This window comes from Oncorhynchus kisutch, linkage group LG19 (assembly GCF_002021735.2).
Source record: "Oncorhynchus kisutch isolate 150728-3 linkage group LG19, Okis_V2, whole genome shotgun sequence".
NCBI lineage: Eukaryota > Metazoa > Chordata > Actinopteri > Salmoniformes > Salmonidae > Oncorhynchus > Oncorhynchus kisutch.
The window spans coordinates 24,196,099-24,212,697 of NC_034192.2; the positions used below are offsets into that span (position 1 = coordinate 24,196,099).

The window sequence follows — 16,599 nt, forward strand, 5'->3', positions numbered from 1 at the left end:
GGGCCTAACATAAGGACAACTCAGAGTATGCTATTCTATTATTCTGAAATAGACTACATTTTCTTCATATCATGTTTTTTTTAGACCCGTCTAAAGTAAATAATGGATTTAGTGTGATGGTGTAGGCCATATTAAATTGATGTATTAGACTTTTTAAAATGTAGATATCCAAAGGTCTGCATCATTGGCTTGTGGAAGCCAAGAGAGGCGAAACATGTTTATGTTAATTAACGGTCAATTACCGTGAGACCGGCAGTTATTTGCTTGACAATCACCGGCTGACAAAATCTCATGACTGCCACAGCCCTACACACCCATACAGACATACACACATCCACACACCCCCAAACACATACATATACATTCGTGCTAGAAACATATCACAATTGCTGCTACCAGACTCTTGCTGTTATTGCTAAATACTGCACAATTTAAACTCTTGCCTACGAATCCCCCCTTCCCCAAAACACGTGTAAATATTGGACTACATCAATTGTGCCTTCCTGTATTATACTATTCTGCTGAGCCATTTACTTTATGTTCGTATTCTAATCTTTTATTCTTTCTTGTTGTTGTTGCATTGTCGAGAAGGAACCTGCAAGTTAGCATTTCATTGGACGTTGTACAATACAGGTCAAAAGTTTTAAAACACCTACTCATTCAAGGGTGTTTATTTTTTGTTACTATTTTCTACCATGTAGAATAGTAGTGAAGACATCAAAACTATGAAATAACACATATGGAGTCATGTAGTAAACAAAAAAGTGTTAAACAAATCTAAATATATTTTATATTTTACACTTTACATTGATGACAGCTTTAAACACTCTTGTCATTATCTCCACCAACTTCATGAGGTAGTCACCTGGAATGCATTTAAATTAACAGGTAAATTAACAGGTAAATTAACAAACGTTAATTTGTGGAATTTCTTTCCTTCTTAATGCATTTCAGCCAATGTTGTGACAAGCTGTCATCAAGGCAAAGAGTGGCTATTTGAAGAATCTCAAATATAAAATATATTTTGATTTGTTAAACCCTTTTTTGGTTAATACATGATTCCATATGTGATATTTCGTAGTTTTGATGTCTTCACTATTATTCCACAATGTAGAAAATTGTCAAAAAATTAAGAAAAACTTTGAATGAGTAGGTGTTCTAAAACTTTTGACCAGTAGTGTATACCATGTGTATCCCATACATACCACTAAAAAAACTTGACAGCGGCAACGTTTGTTGTCTTGATTCTCTATTCCCGCCCCCAATGAAATCAGGAGCATTGAATATTGTAAGGCTGATAAATGTAAAATACTTATTATAAAAATCCTATACTTCATTCAAATGTTTCATCTTAAATGACAAAATAATATACACAGAGTGTACAAAACATTAGGAACACCTGCTATTTCCATGACATAGCCTGACCAGGTGATTCCAGGTGAAAGCAATGTTCTTATTGATGTCACTTGTTAAATCCACTGTGTAAATGAAGGGGAGGATTTTAAAGCCTTGAGACAATTGAGACATGGACTGTGCATGTGTGCTATTCAGAGGGTGAATGGACAAGACAAAATATTGAAGTGCCTTTGAACGGGGTATGGCACTGGTTTGAGTGTGTCAAGAACTGCAATGCTGCTGGGTTTTTCACACTCAACAGTTTCCCGTGTGTATCAAGAATGGTCCACCTACCAAAGAACATCCAGCAAACTTGGCACATGGAGTCAACATGGATCTGGACCAGTATCCCTGTGCATGGAACAAGAGAGATGTGCTTTTTGTGCCCCTAAACCTCATATTTAGAAACATAGAAAACAAATGTTTTTTCCCCATTTAGTTTAATTTGATTAAAAAACAAACATAGCCGCCCCTCCTTTAAATAAAGGCTGTTTTGTTTATCCTGCCCAAGACATTCACCAAGTAGTCAAGATTAAAATATAAATGTTTGGGATCAGCAAAAATCCCTTTTTATCTGTACATTATTTTAGCCAGCTCCTGTTGTTATTTTGGATGAGCATAAAAACCCTCATATAGGCTATATGTCCATATGCCCATCATGAAACGAGAGATGAGCTTATGCCCTATTTAGAAACATTGAAGTTGCTTGTTTTCAGTTTCATGTGATTAAAAAATAATCCCTCAGTAGGCTACCCTCACACTAAACCTAGGCCTACTATAACAAAAGCTGTTTCAACCAAGACTAAAGGAGATGATTGTGGACTACAGGAAAAGGAGGACCGAGCACGCCCCCATTCTCATCGACGAGGCTGTAGTGAAGCAGGTTGAGAGCTTCAAGTTCCTTGGTGTCCGCATCAATAACAAACTAGAATGGTCCAAACACACCAAGACAGTCGTGAAGAGGGCACGACAAAGCCTATTCCCCCTCAAGAAACTAAAAAGATTTGGCATGGGTCCTGAGATCCTCAAAAGGTTCTACAGCTGCAACATCGAGAGCATCACTGCCTGGAACTGCAATTACTCGGCCTCTGACCACAAGGCACTGCAGAAGGTAGTGCGTACAGCCCAGTACATCACTGACACCAGGCGGTGTCAGAGAAAGGTCCTAAAAATTGTTAAAGACCCCAGCCACCCCAGTCATAGACTTTTCTCTCTACTACCACATGGCAAGCGGTACTAGAGTGCCAAGTCTAGGACAAAAAGGCTTCTCAACAGTTTTACCCCCAAGTCATAAGACTCCTGAACAGGTAATCAAATGGCTACCCGGGCTATCTGCATTGTGTCCCACCCACCAACTCCTCCTCTCTGTTCATCATATATGCATAGTCACTTTAACCATATCTACATGTACATGCTACCTCAATCAGCCTGACTAACTGGTGTCTGTATGTAGCCTCGCTACTGTATATAGCCCGTCTTTTTACTGTTGTTTTATTTCCTTACCTACCTATTGTTCACCTAATACCTTTTTTGCACTATTGGTTAGAGCCTGAAATAAAGCATTTAACTGTAAGGTTTAACTACACCTGTTGTATTCGGCGCAAGTGACAAATAAATTTTGATTTGTTTTGAACAGCAATGTGTCTGTCGGGTGTATTTCTCATCCTATGTATCAATTAGCCAAGGAGCCTATCCATAAAAAAATTCTAAAATAATGGTCTGCTCGTGAGGCTTTTGACGTCATGCTTTTACATTATTCACAATTCACATACAGTGCCTTCAGAAAGTATTCACACCCCTTGACTTTTTCCACATTTTGTTGCCTTACAAAGTGGGATTAAAACTGCTGTAATTGTAATTTTTTTGGTCAGCGATCTACACAAAACACTTTGTAATGTCAAAAGTGGAAGAAATATTCAAAAAATAAATAAAACCCCCTGAGTTAATACATGTTAGAATAACCTTTGGAAGCGATTACAGCTGTATTTGTATTTGTTCCAAGGCAGCAGCTACTCTTCCTGGGGTCCAGCAAAATTAAGGCAGTTTATAGCATTTTAAAAACATTACAATACATTCACAGATGTGCCCTCAGGCCCCTACTCCACCACATATCTACAGTACAAAATTCTTATGTACGTGAGTGTATAGTGCGTGTGTTATCGTGTGTGTGTATGCGTGTGTCTGTGGCTATGTTTGTGCTGCTTCACAGTCCCCGCTGTTCCATAAGGTGTATTTTTATCAGTTTTTTTTACTACATTTTACTGCTTGTGTACTCTTTGGTGGAAGGAAGTTCTTGGAGTAATATTTAAATGTTCTGTCAGTCAGTGTCCAAACATCCTTCTGTCTTTACTTTAATTTGATCATAATTATTCCATTATCATTTGCTATTCTTTTTGGAACGGGATCTTCCATAGCTCAATTACCTGATGTGAAATAGAGTTCCACGTAGACATGGCTCTATGTAGTACTGTGCGCCTCCCATTGCATATTCTGGACGTGGGGACTGTGAAGAGACCTCTGATGGCATGTCTTGTGGGGTGCATGGGTGTCCGAGCTGGGTGCTAGTATTTTAAACAGACAGCTCGGTACCTACATCTTGTCAACACCTCTAACAAAAACAAGTAATGAGGAAGTCAATCTCTCTTACACTTTGAGCCATGAGAGATTGACATGCATGTCATTAATGTTAGCTCTCTGTGTACTTTTAAGGGCCAGCCAACTGCAATTTTCCCAAGTCCCACTTTTGGCACCTGACCACACGACTGAACAGTAGTCCAGTTGCGACAAAACCAGGGCCTGTAGGACCTGTCTTGTTGATAGTGTTGTTAACTTCTTGGATATAGGGGGCGCTATTTTAATTTTGGGATGAAAAACGTTCCCGTTTTAAACAAGATATTTTGTCACGAAAAGATGCTCGACTATGCATATAATTGACAGCTTTGGAAAGAAAACACTCTGACGTTTCCAAAACTGCAAAGATATTGTCTGTGAGTGCCACAGAACTGATGTTACAGAAAAAACCCAGATAAAAATCCAATCAGGAAGTGCCTCATTTTTTAAAACCGCCTCATGCCAATGACTCCTTGTATGGCTGTGAATGGGCCACGAATGAGCTTAGGCTTTCTGTCGCTTCCCCAAGGTGTCGACAGCATTGTGACGTATTTGTAGGCATATCATTGGAAGATTGACCATAAGAGACTACATCTACCAGGTGGTCGCTTGGTGTCCTCCGTCGCAATTATTGCGTAATCTCCAGCTGCAGTATTTTTCAGTTTGCTTCTGATGAGAAGCCAACTGCCACCACTGATAGATTATCGAATAGATATGTGAAAACCACCTTGAGGATTGATTCTAAACAACGTTTGCCATGTTTCTGTCAATATTATGGAGCTAATTTGGAAAAAAAGTTTGGCGTTGTAAGTGACTGCATTTTCCGGTCTTTTTCTTAGTCAAACGTGATGAACAAAACGGAGCTATTTCGTCTACACAAATAATATTTTGGGAAAAAATGAACATTTGCTATCTAACTAAGAGTCTCGTCATTGAAAACATCCAAAGATCTTCAAAGGTAAATGATTTTATTTGAATGCTTTTCTTGTTTTTGTGAAAATGTTGCCTGCTGAATGCTAGGCTTAATGCTATGCTAGGCTATCAATACTCTTACACAAATGCTTGTGTAGCTTTGGTTGAAAAGCATATTTTGAAAATCTGAGATGACAGTGTTGTTAACAAAAGGCTAAGCTTGTGTTTGAATATATTTATTTCATTTCATTTGAGATTTTCATGAATAGGAAACGTTGCGTTATGGTAATGAGCTTGAGGCTATGATTACGCTCCCGGATACGGGATTGCTCGTCGCTAGAGGTTAAGAAGGCAGAGCAGCACTTTATTATGGATAGACTTCTCCCCATCCTAGCTATTGTTGTATCAGTTTACAATCCACGGTTACCCAAAGCAGTTTAGTCATCTCAACTTGCTCAATTTCCACATTATTCTTTACGAGATGTAGTTCAGGTTTAGGGTTTAGTGAATGATTTGTCCCAAATATTGTATTTGAGTTTCGCAAATATTTAGGACTAATTTATTCCTTGCTACCCATTCTGAAACAAACGTTTTGCAGTCATTTCCATTGATGTAGTAGCTGACATGTATAGTGTTGAATCATCCGCATACATAGACACACAGGCCTTGCTCAACGCCGTCGTTAGTAAAACAAAAATTAAAAGCAAGGGGCCTAAACAGCTACCCTGGAGAATTCCTGCTTCTACCTGGATTATGTTTGAGAGGCTTCCATTAAAGAACACCCTCTGTGTTCGTTCTGTTAGACAAGTAACTCTTTATCCACATTATAGCAGGGGGTGTAAAGCCATAACACATATGTTTTCCCATCAGCAGACTATGATCGATAATGTCAAAAGCTGCACTGAAGTCTAACAAGACAGCCCCTATAATAATTTTGTCATCAATTTCTCTCAGCCAATCATCAGTCATTTGTGTAAGTGCCATGCTTGTTGAGTGTCCTTCCCTATCTGCATGCTGAAAGTGTTGTGAAATAGCATTGTATCTTGTCAAACACAATTTTTTCCAGAAGTTTACTAAGGGTTGGTAACAGGCTGAATGGTTGGCTATTTGAGCCAGTAAGCGGGGCTTTACTATTCTTGGGTGGCGGAAGCACGCACACTTTCTAGTAGGCTTAAATTGAAGATATGGCAAATAGGAGTAGCAATTTAATCCGCTATTGTCCTCATAATTTTCCATCCAAATTGTCAGACCCTGGTGGCTTGTCATTGTTGATAGACAACAGTCATTTTTTCAACCCTTCCACACTGACATTGCGGAATTAAAAAGTACAATTCTCGTCTTTCATAATTTTGTCAGATACACTTGGATGTGTAGTGTCAGCATTTGTTGCTGGCATGTCATCCCTAAGTTTGTTAATTTTGCCAATGAAAAAGTAATTGACCCTTCTTTTGTGTCCATCTCATGTTAATTCATTCTGTGTTCCCAGTCCAAAATGACCTCCCCATTATAGCTTATTATAAACCCATAATAATACATATACTATCACCTAATGTTGTATTAGATCTTTTTATCAACTTAATTTCGTGTGAACATTACAAGTTTTTAACTTCTATTTGCTATTTATGGCCTGTAGGCCTCATTGACCTGAGCTCATACAACTTGTTTTTGAGTTTAAAAAAAGCATAATGTATGGACAATTTTGACTATAACAAATACTCAGATGAAACATATTGTACTATTTGTCACAGACTACTTTGTGTCGAAGTGTAACAAGGACTCTCTCCTCCTCACCAGTGTCATGATCAAAGATATGATCAAGAACCTCACATACAGTATATCGTTTGATCATTGTGCTGTCACAGAATGAATTGTGAGCAAGGCCTCAAAAAAAACATTATCTACCAGAGATGCGAGAAAAGGTCTATAAACAGTTGAAGTCGGAAGTTTACATACACCTTAGCCAAATACATTAAACTCAGTTTTTCACAATTCCTGACATTTAATCCAAGACAAATTCCCTGTTTTAGATCAGTTAGGATCACCACTTTATTTTAAGAATGTGAAATGTCAGAATAATAGTAGAGAGAATGATTTCATTCAGCTTTAATTTCTTTCATCACATTCCCATTGGGTCAGAAGTTTACATACAGTCAATTAGTATTTGATAGCATTGCCTTTAAATTGTTTAACTTGGGTCAACTGTTTCAGGTAGCCTTCCACAAGCTTCCCTATAAGTTGGATGAATTTTGGCCCATTCTCCTGACAGAGATGGTGTAACTGAGTCTGGTTTGTAGGCCTCCTTGCTCGCACACACTTTTTCAGTTCTGCCCACAAATGTTTTATAGGATTGAGGTCAGGGCTTTGTGATGGCCACTCTAATGCCTTGACTTTCTTGTCCTTAAGCCATTTTGCCACAACTTTGGAAGTATGCTTGGGGTCAATGTCGATTTGGAAGCCCCATTTGCGACCAAGCTTTAACTTCCTGAATGATGTCTTGAGATGTTGCTTCAATATATCCACATAGTTGTCCTCCCTCATGATGCCATCTATTTTGTGAAGTGCTCCAGTCCCTCCTGCAGCAAAGCACCCCCACAACATGATGCTGTCACCCCCATGCTTCACGGTTGGGATGGTTTTCTTTGGCTTGCAAGCCTCCCCCTTTTTCCACCAAACATAACGATGGTCATTACGGCCAAACAGTTCTATTTTTGTTTCATCAGACCAGAGGACATTTCTCCAAAAAGCACAATCTTTGTCCCCATGTGCAGATGCAAACCGTAGACTGGCTTTTATATGGCGGTTTTGGAGCAGTGGCTTCTTCCTTGCTGTGCGGCCTTTCAGATTATGTCAGTATAGGACTCGTTTTACTGTGGATATAGATACTTTTGTACCTCCTTCCTGAGGGCTATGAAGGCTGCGTGGTCACATGGTGTTTATACTTGCGTACTATTGTTTGTACAGATGAACCAGACTTGTGGAGATCTACAATTTTTTTGCTGAGGGTCTTGGCTGATTTCTTTTTATTTTCCCATGATGTCAAGGAAAGAGGCACTGAGTTTGAAGGTAGGTTTTGAAATATATCCACAGGTACACCTCCAATTGACTCAAATTATGTGAATTAGCCTATCAGATTCTTCTAAAGCCATGACATCAGTTTCTGGAATTTTCCAAGAAAAAAAGTTGAATCTACATAAAGTTCTTCATACATGAGTTGTCATGCAGTCAATATGCTGTTCTGACCTTGTGTGCAAAGTCAAATGGCACGGACAAATCAATACGAATTCAGCAATTCACCTTTTTGGGATAGGGGGCAGCATTTTCACTTTTGGATAAATAGTGCGCCCAGACTGAACTGCCTCCTACCCTGTCCCAGATGCTAATATATGCATATTATTATATATCGTATTGGATAGAAAACACTGAAGTTTCTAAAACTGTTTGAATGATGTCTGTGAGTATAACATAACTCATATTGCAGGCAAAAACTGAGAAAGATTCCAAACAGGAAGTGAGAAATCGATTTTCAAAACAGTGCCTATTGAAATCCTAGTGAGATATGAATGAGGATGCACTTCCTAGGGCTTCCACTAGATGTCACTGTCTTTTGAAACTGGTTTGAGGATTCTACTATAAATGAGGGGCTCATAATAGCTCTGAGTGAGTGGTCTGGCAGAGAGCCTCGGTCTCATGAAGCGCACTCCCGACAGAGTTTGCTCTCGTTCCAATGCTTTTCTTCAGACAATGAAATTCTCCGGTTGGAACCTTGTTGATGATTTATGTTAAAAACATCCTAAAGATTGATTGCATACATCATTTGACTTGTTTCTACGGACTGTAATGGAACTTTGAATTTTTGTCTGGCGGAAGTGTTTGCGCCTCATGAAGACTTTTTTTTATTTTTTATTTTACCTTTATTTTACAAGGCAAGTCAGTTAAGAAAAATTCTTATTTTCAATGACGGCCTAGGAACAGTGGGATAACTGCCTGTTCAGGGGCAGAACGACAGATTTGTACCTTGTCAGCTCAGGGATTCGAACTTGCAACCTTTTGGTTACTAGTCCAACGCTCTAACCACTACCTACCCTACTGGGCTGAACACGCTAACAACAAGTGGCTAAATGATGGGCTTTACGGAAGTTTATGGAACAAATCTGTCATTTATTGTCAAACTGGGATTCCTGGGAGTGCCTTCTGATGAAGATCAAAGGTAAGTGAATATTTATAGTGTTTTTTCTAGCTTCTGTTGATGCCAAAATGGCGGATATTCCTCTGGCTGTTTTGGGTTCTGAGCACCATTCCCAGATTATTGTTTTTCCGTAAATTTAAAAAAAAATCTGACACAGCGGTTGAATAGAGGATAAGTCTATCTTTTATCAATGTTTATTATGAGTATTTCTGCAAAATCACCGGATGTTTTGGAATCAAAACATTACTGCACGTAACGCGCCAATGTAAACTGAGATTTTTGGATATAAATATGCACATTATCAATGAAAACATACATGTATTGTGTAACATGATGTCCTATGAGTGTCATCTGATGAAGCGCATCAAACGTTAGTGATTCATTTTATCTATATTTCTGCTTTTTGTGACTCCTATCTTTGGCAGGAAAATGGCTGTGTGTGTTTTTGTGACTTGACTCTGACCTAACATAATCATATGCTGTGCTTTAGCTGTATAGCATTTTTAAATCGGGCACGATGGGTATATAAAAAATATGTTTATCTTTGATTTGATGTAATGGACTTGTTAATGTGTGAAAGTTACATATTTCCAAAAAATATTTTTGAATTTCGCACGCTGCCTTTTCAGGGGAAGGTTGTCGAGGGGTTCCGCCTGCCCTTGAAAAGTTAAAGTAGTTGGCAATATCAGTGGGTTTTGTGATAAATGAGCCATCTGATTCAATGAATGAGTTAGATTTGTTTTCCGCAAAAAAATGCCATTTAACCTGTTATGGCTGCAATCCCGATACCGGGATCGATATGACAACTACCAGTGAAAATAGAGGGCGCCAAAATTCAAACCACAGAAATCTCATAATTACAATTCCTAAAACATACATGTGTCTTATATCATTTTAAATTTATTTTCATTGTTAATCCCACCAAAGTGTCCGATTTCAAATAGGATTTTCAGTGAAAGCACTACAAACGATTATGTTAGGTCTCCACCAAACCACAATAAACACCGCCATTTTCCAGCAAAATATAGCATTTAGAAAAACCAGAAATAAAGAAAGTTAATCACCAACCTTGAATTATCTTCATCAGATGACACTCATAGGACTTCATGTTACACAATACATGCATGTTTTGTTTGATAAAGTTCATATTTATAGCAAAAGAATCTGAGTTTACATTGGCGTGTTAGATTCACCAGTTCCAAAAACATCAAGTGATTTTGCATAGCCACACACATAAACTATAGGCTTATTTCAATCCGTGAGTCTGACACGTTGCCAAGTTCACTTTTCCTGGAGTATTTTGTATGATAAGAACCACAAAGAACCATTGGATATGATGTTTAATAAGTACTCTGATTTGTGTAATTGTATTCTTTCCCACAAATATGGAGCCTTCAGAAGGTGAGTATTTGAGTTTGTATAGTTTGGCAAAAGAATCAAAGCATCAATAATCAGGATAACTTGTTCTGAAACATTACATGGATAAACATGCAAAACATTTGTGTGAAAGCACACCTTCAACCTCTGGGTGGTTTGAGGTGGAGGTGAATGGCAAGTTGGTCCACTCAAAGAAGGAGGGGTCAGGCTTTGTGGACAACGAGCAGAAAATGGCAACATTTGGGTAACAAATGGGTAACGTGAGCATATCTTGTTGGGTTACAGTAATACGCAAGTTACTGAAGAGAGATGGCCGTCATGATTAGAACCTGGGCTACTACCTGTAAGAAGGCAGTCAGAATGTTTCTAGCTCACACGAAAATGGCTATCGTAGAAAACCGGATAAATAAAAAGAAAAGGATATTATGATAAGGGAAACAGGTTGAAATCCCCAGTTTGGAAGGTCAACAAAGAGGAAGATGGATACACAGCCTACACAAAGTGCAAGCAGATAGGCCTATTTGTTTTCCATAATTCAGTTAATTATTACATTAATTCAGGCATATGCAGGCCATACTAAGTGTAAACCGGTGCGGGTAGTAATTTGAGTAGCCTACAAAATAAATGTAGCTTATTTTTGCAGCCTATATTTGATTCTGGGAATAGTTTGTTTAAGTTGTAATTAGGCCTAAACTATTTTATTATCTAAACCATATTGAATGTAAAGATATTGTTTTGTTAGGTTGGCTATAGGCTTTCATTAGGTAAGAAGGCTAATTAAAATCAGAATCATTTGCACACTCAGAATTGTACTTGGTAAAAAGGCAATTTTTGTGATTTGAGTGGCGCATCACATTGTGAAAATAAAAATATATAGTTCTTAATTCATGGCATGGTTTCCATTTATCCAAATGTTGAATAGACATTAATTCATGCAGGGAAGGGGAATAGTAATAATAGCCTAATAGTATTCATTATAATAAAGCCTACTACTGTGAAGTCACAAATACAATTAATTAAAATGATGTCATATGGCAGGTAAAGGACCGGCTCTCGAAAACAATCCTATGCGAGTGGGTCCTGTTGCGGAGAACAATCTGCCCTGATGGGTGGGGTTCCAAACTGATGTGGCCGGCATGAGGTGGGTGCGGCTCCAAAAAACTGACCTGTGCAGGACTCTACCCCCTACACACATAATTGTGGGATAGTTTGGGAAGGACTGGATAGGTGTAATAAATATGGTGTGAACTCCATTTAGCAAAGTGGAGCTATTCATATATTCATATCCAATATTTTATCATCTACATGAATTGCCTACGGAGGGTACTAGGGTTCATATTCGGAGTGTAGCATAATACTGACCAATCAAAACCTTGTCGGAACTATCACTCACCTGAGTGGACACTGGATGGAGTGGTGGCTGCAGTAGTCCCACCTACTCCCACCATGGCAACTGAGATAGATAGGAGAGCTGTGATGAAGAGAGCCCTGGGGAGGGTGAGGGAAATCAATACCATATGTCTGCCTCGATCTCTACAATAACTCAGCTATTAATTATACAAATATTGATTTTGCACTCAGTCAGTTCTGTCAAACTTTGGAGGGGGTTGAGGGAAAGAGACAAAATGATGGGACAGGGTCATAGTAAAGGCAGACGAGGGAGAGAGAGAGGAGTTGACGGGAAAGAGAGAGAGAGACATGGAAGGAGACAGAAAGAGACACAGAGATGCAGGGAAGGGGACTAGATCAGGATTGTGAGAGAGAAAGGAAGAAATAAGTGGAGGGAAAGAGAGTAAAGAGAGAAGAGGCGCAAAGGAGAGAAGAGGGATATCAAATTATGGTGATCTGCCACGCATGAAAGGACTGAGGTAGGTAATGACATGTGGTGGCTCCCTGGAAGCACATATGGGTGCCTCCACCTCCACATTGATCACCGCTTTTTACTGCAACAGCACAGAGGGAGATGAACAAGAGGCTGCCTTCTGCCCAAAGTCTCTGTGCCACACTATCACGGACCGAGGCAGTGAATCACTAAAGAGAAATTGCCATGGCCTTGGCTTGGTCTGCCTATCCAGATACATTGGCACTGAACAGATGCTGAATTAAATACACATTGAGACACTTAGGGCGTAATTCAATCAAACCCACTTTGCAGTATTTAGAGCATAGCTCTTGATTCCCATGGTGACATAAAATCACAGATTTTTCTATACTCTTAAAAAACAAAGTCCTATCTAGAACCTAAAAGTGTTCGTTGACTGTTCCCATAGGAAAAACCTTTTTGGTTCCAGGAAGAACCCCTTTGGGTTCCATGTTCAACTCTTTCCATAGAGGGTTCTACCTGAAACCCAAAAGGATTCTACCAGGAACCAAAAAGGGTTCTCCTCTGGGGACAGCCGAAGTACCCTTTTGCAACCTTTTTTTTCTAAAAGAGTACAGTAAATTGTACAACAACAACCAGGTAGACCACCCACACACTGTATAGATACAGTTGTCAGAAGAAAACGTGTGCATGCATGAGCATTAGTTTGTAGTTAAAGAAACTGTGGAGGTGGATTTGATTGAATTCCAGACAGACACAGTGGCACGTGGAAGAGGAATTTTAGAAACACAGATAAAGATGAGAGGTCTCTGTGACCATGGCACAAAACATGGTCAAATATAAACACAGATACACTGAATGTAACCTTATTATTATTTTTTAAAGAACATTAAACTCACACAGACGTGTAATCTGAAAACAGATGTTAATCGTATTACTAGATTACATATTGGTTTTCTTACCCATGTAAGCAGACTATGGACAAGGTAAGGAAACCAATATATAGGCCTAATTGTGAAATTTGGGTGAACCATCACTTTCAACTATCCCTTTATACTCACTTCAGTTAATTCTCAAAAGCAACATATGCTGACTTGTGTAAAATAATGTTAGGTTACTTCATTTGATGTACAATACAATTTTGGACACAACAGCATTTTAATTTTAGGCTAGGCTACTTAGGCTAATTTAACTCAAAACCACTCTCTTCTGCTTATCTGAGTGTCACAAATGACTGCTTTAGTATCCAATTTTCTGGAAACATTGCCAATGCTGCCTGAATTGGCCTAGAATTTATCATAATCATTCAACCATGAGATCGAAAGGGAGAAGTTTTCTAATGAGTCACGAAATTACTTAAAAGGGGGCATTCTAGGCTAATTCAGTTTGCATACATTAATTGATTCTGCTTCCACAAAAGAGCACTCATTATGTGTTTGAAAGAAAATCTCATTATCCGCTATGATCGATATCACGCTCTTCCTGAGTCCTCTGGCAAACTCGGAAAACAACGAGACATGCGCCAATGTTTAAGCAGGTCCGATCGGAATCTGATGGAGAAGAGGACGGTCTTTCTGTCAAAACTGACAAACTGTATGAAAATGCTTAAATGAAAATGATTACAATAGATGTACAGAGATTTCTCTGCTTGCAGTGTATGGGAAAATCAGTATTGCTTGAATTGTTTGGATTATAGGCTAAATGTGGATAAAAAGCAAGCTATAGGCTGCATGCAACTAGTACTGCAACAGTGCACAATGCGTAATAAACGAATGAATAGGTTGAGGTGATACTTACATCTCCACAAGTCCACCGGTTCACTCTGTAGCGCTGAAGACGGCAGCGGGAACGCTGACACCCCGGGCCGGGCAGAGTGGCTGTCGCAGGGTGAGGAGACTGTCTGACTCAGCTGCAGCCGGATAACTTACGATCAGAGAGGAACACGGCGGCCGTGCCAGTACCGGGTTTGTTTTACAGTACCATTCACCACTGGACCATAAATCATATGACAAACGACAACCACACGGTCTTGGGAATCCTTCCAATCAAAGCGACACAGTCGAGCACCCTCGAGATGCGGCTCAGTAGTAGGCTAGAGTATAGTACACATAAAACGTAGCCTACCTGTCCCTATGACGAATGACTGCCAGCCGTCGTAAACTACTTAGAGGTTCTGTGATATGCAAATCTCAGTGAGCCCCCGTTCGATGTCCCAGGTGCCACTTGTAATTTACTTTAAATGACACTCCTCGCATTTTTGTTGCTGGATTTAGGAATAGATAAAGGCTCAAACAAAGTTAATATTTCAATAAGCTATTGGATAACTCAGACACCATTCTTTCTTATAGATTTCAACATAAACTGCGTTATTGGTTTATAGTTACAGGCTAAGTGCTACGACAACATATTTACATTTAAGGAAATACATAATTCAAGAATTTTAGATTTTTCTTAGTGCTCTGCTTATTGCCATGAAGAAGGAAGTGAATCTTGTACCGTAAAGTTCAACTCCTCCCTCCACGGAAAACCCAAGTTGCGAAATCTCCAATATAGGCGTTTTTTCGTGTATTGAGCAGTGACTGCAGTCTATGGGTATTTCTCAATTTTAGTTGCGGTTTCAGCCTTGTATCAGCAGGTAGGAGTCAATCTGCTACGGTTTTTACTCAAATGTATTCACAATAGATGAGTTAATACATTGCATTTAATGGGGGGAAGATCTGCCTCAAACTATTAATGTATAGAGAAATCTGTCATGGATAGGGATGTGTATTTTACCTTTTTTGACTGTACACACATGATTAGAACAAGGGTGGCTGAAAGTGGAAAAAAACATGTGCACATTTATCTTTATGCCAACAGTGAGCAACAATGACTAATTTATCATAACCATTACAGATAACAAATCCTAATTGTTAAATTGATTCATAAACATTCAGTCAATAAAATAACGTTGTTATTCCATCCTTAATGAGATCCCAAAACAACAACTGATCTGACATAATTGTTCTTTAAGTACCCATGGACCATTCCAACTGTTGTTTCATTGTTTCATTATCCAATATTGGATGTCACAGCACTACAAATTCTCTCTCTGTTATAACAAATGGGATTTTTAACTTCCATTTCTACAGAGTGGGAGAAAGAGAGTTTCTACAGGTATTTATGACGATCATAAAATGGCCAACTTTACCCCTCTCCTCTTCTGCGGGAGAGAGAGGGCGCTGTAGAGCAGACCCACTGTAGCCTGATTCCTCAGATCTTCACAGGAGTCATGACAGTCCCACTCTGGTGGATTTAACTTGGAAGGATCCTGCAAGTTGCAACCCACCATAAGAATGAACCTTGGATGTCCGTCCTGATTTGTGGATCAAAGTAAACCTGGCGGTTTACCCTGGAAGGCTTTCTTACAGCTGCAAACCATCACAAGAATGGCCAGGGGATGTCCTGGTTGGTGATCGCCGTTGCGGTCCCCCTCTGGTGGTTTACCCTGGTAGGCCTTCTGCCAATGGAGCAGTCCACCACCAGGATGGGCAGCGGATGTCCGGATTGGGATCGTTGTTACGGACACGTCGTCTGGTCGTCCAGGCTGGTGGACCTAGGTAGTAACTTAGGCAGGTGTTAACAACAACACACACTCACATAATACATAATTCAATTTCTTCCCAAATGAGCAGCGTTGTGGCACTAAGTGATGGTTGTACTTCCACCGCGTTACTTAGAGGTACCCAGCGTCATGGCTTCATTGCTCCAGACCACCACAAGGGGAGTTAGAGCCCTCATTATGCATTTGGGTCCCAAGGTTTTTATATGACCAACGAATTTGACGCGAGTCACCCATCCCTGGCTGAAGATGGCTGACAAAACATTACGGTGGAACCAAATGTAAGTAGTTATAACATCATAACAAGTCAAGCAACAAATATACAATTGAGATGAATATGTTAGTTAATGTAGAGACAAACGTTTGTGCATATTTTTTTGTCATAAAGTTCATTTACGAAAATCGCTATTTATGTTTTAGGGACTCCTGAGAAAACCAGCAAACCAGGCTGTCATCTTGTGAAACAATGGATGTAAAGAATCTAGCTAGCTAAAGCATTTAGAGGGCTATGTGTCTCACCACTTGGTTATTGCAAGGCTGAGCCCCAGTGATATCATGACTTGGCAACAACAGATAGTCCAGTAAAAATGGCTGTGTTTAACTGGTGTAAATCTAAACATTTTGACCCCTTGATCAGCTCGCTCTCTGACAGAAAAAGCAAATAGCTTATTTTTTCTAGATATTGAAACAATAACT

General features: G+C 39.4%; 1 protein-coding gene across 1 annotated transcript in view; it reads right to left on the bottom strand.

Annotated features, from left to right (window-relative positions):
• LOC109864471 (interleukin-1 receptor accessory protein) overlaps window positions 1-14,823 on the bottom strand; it is a 34,165-nt gene extending 19,342 nt beyond the window's left edge. The window contains exons 1-2 of the mRNA XM_020452288.2: window positions 14,100-14,823; window positions 11,874-11,968 (exon numbers count right to left, since the gene is read on the bottom strand). Of these exons, the coding sequence (XP_020307877.1) occupies window positions 11,874-11,968; window positions 14,100-14,101 (97 nt within the window). The 5' untranslated portion in view covers window positions 14,102-14,823. The remainder of the gene's footprint in view (window positions 1-11,873; window positions 11,969-14,099) is intronic.
• Between the last annotated feature and the right edge of the window lie 1,776 nt (window positions 14,824-16,599).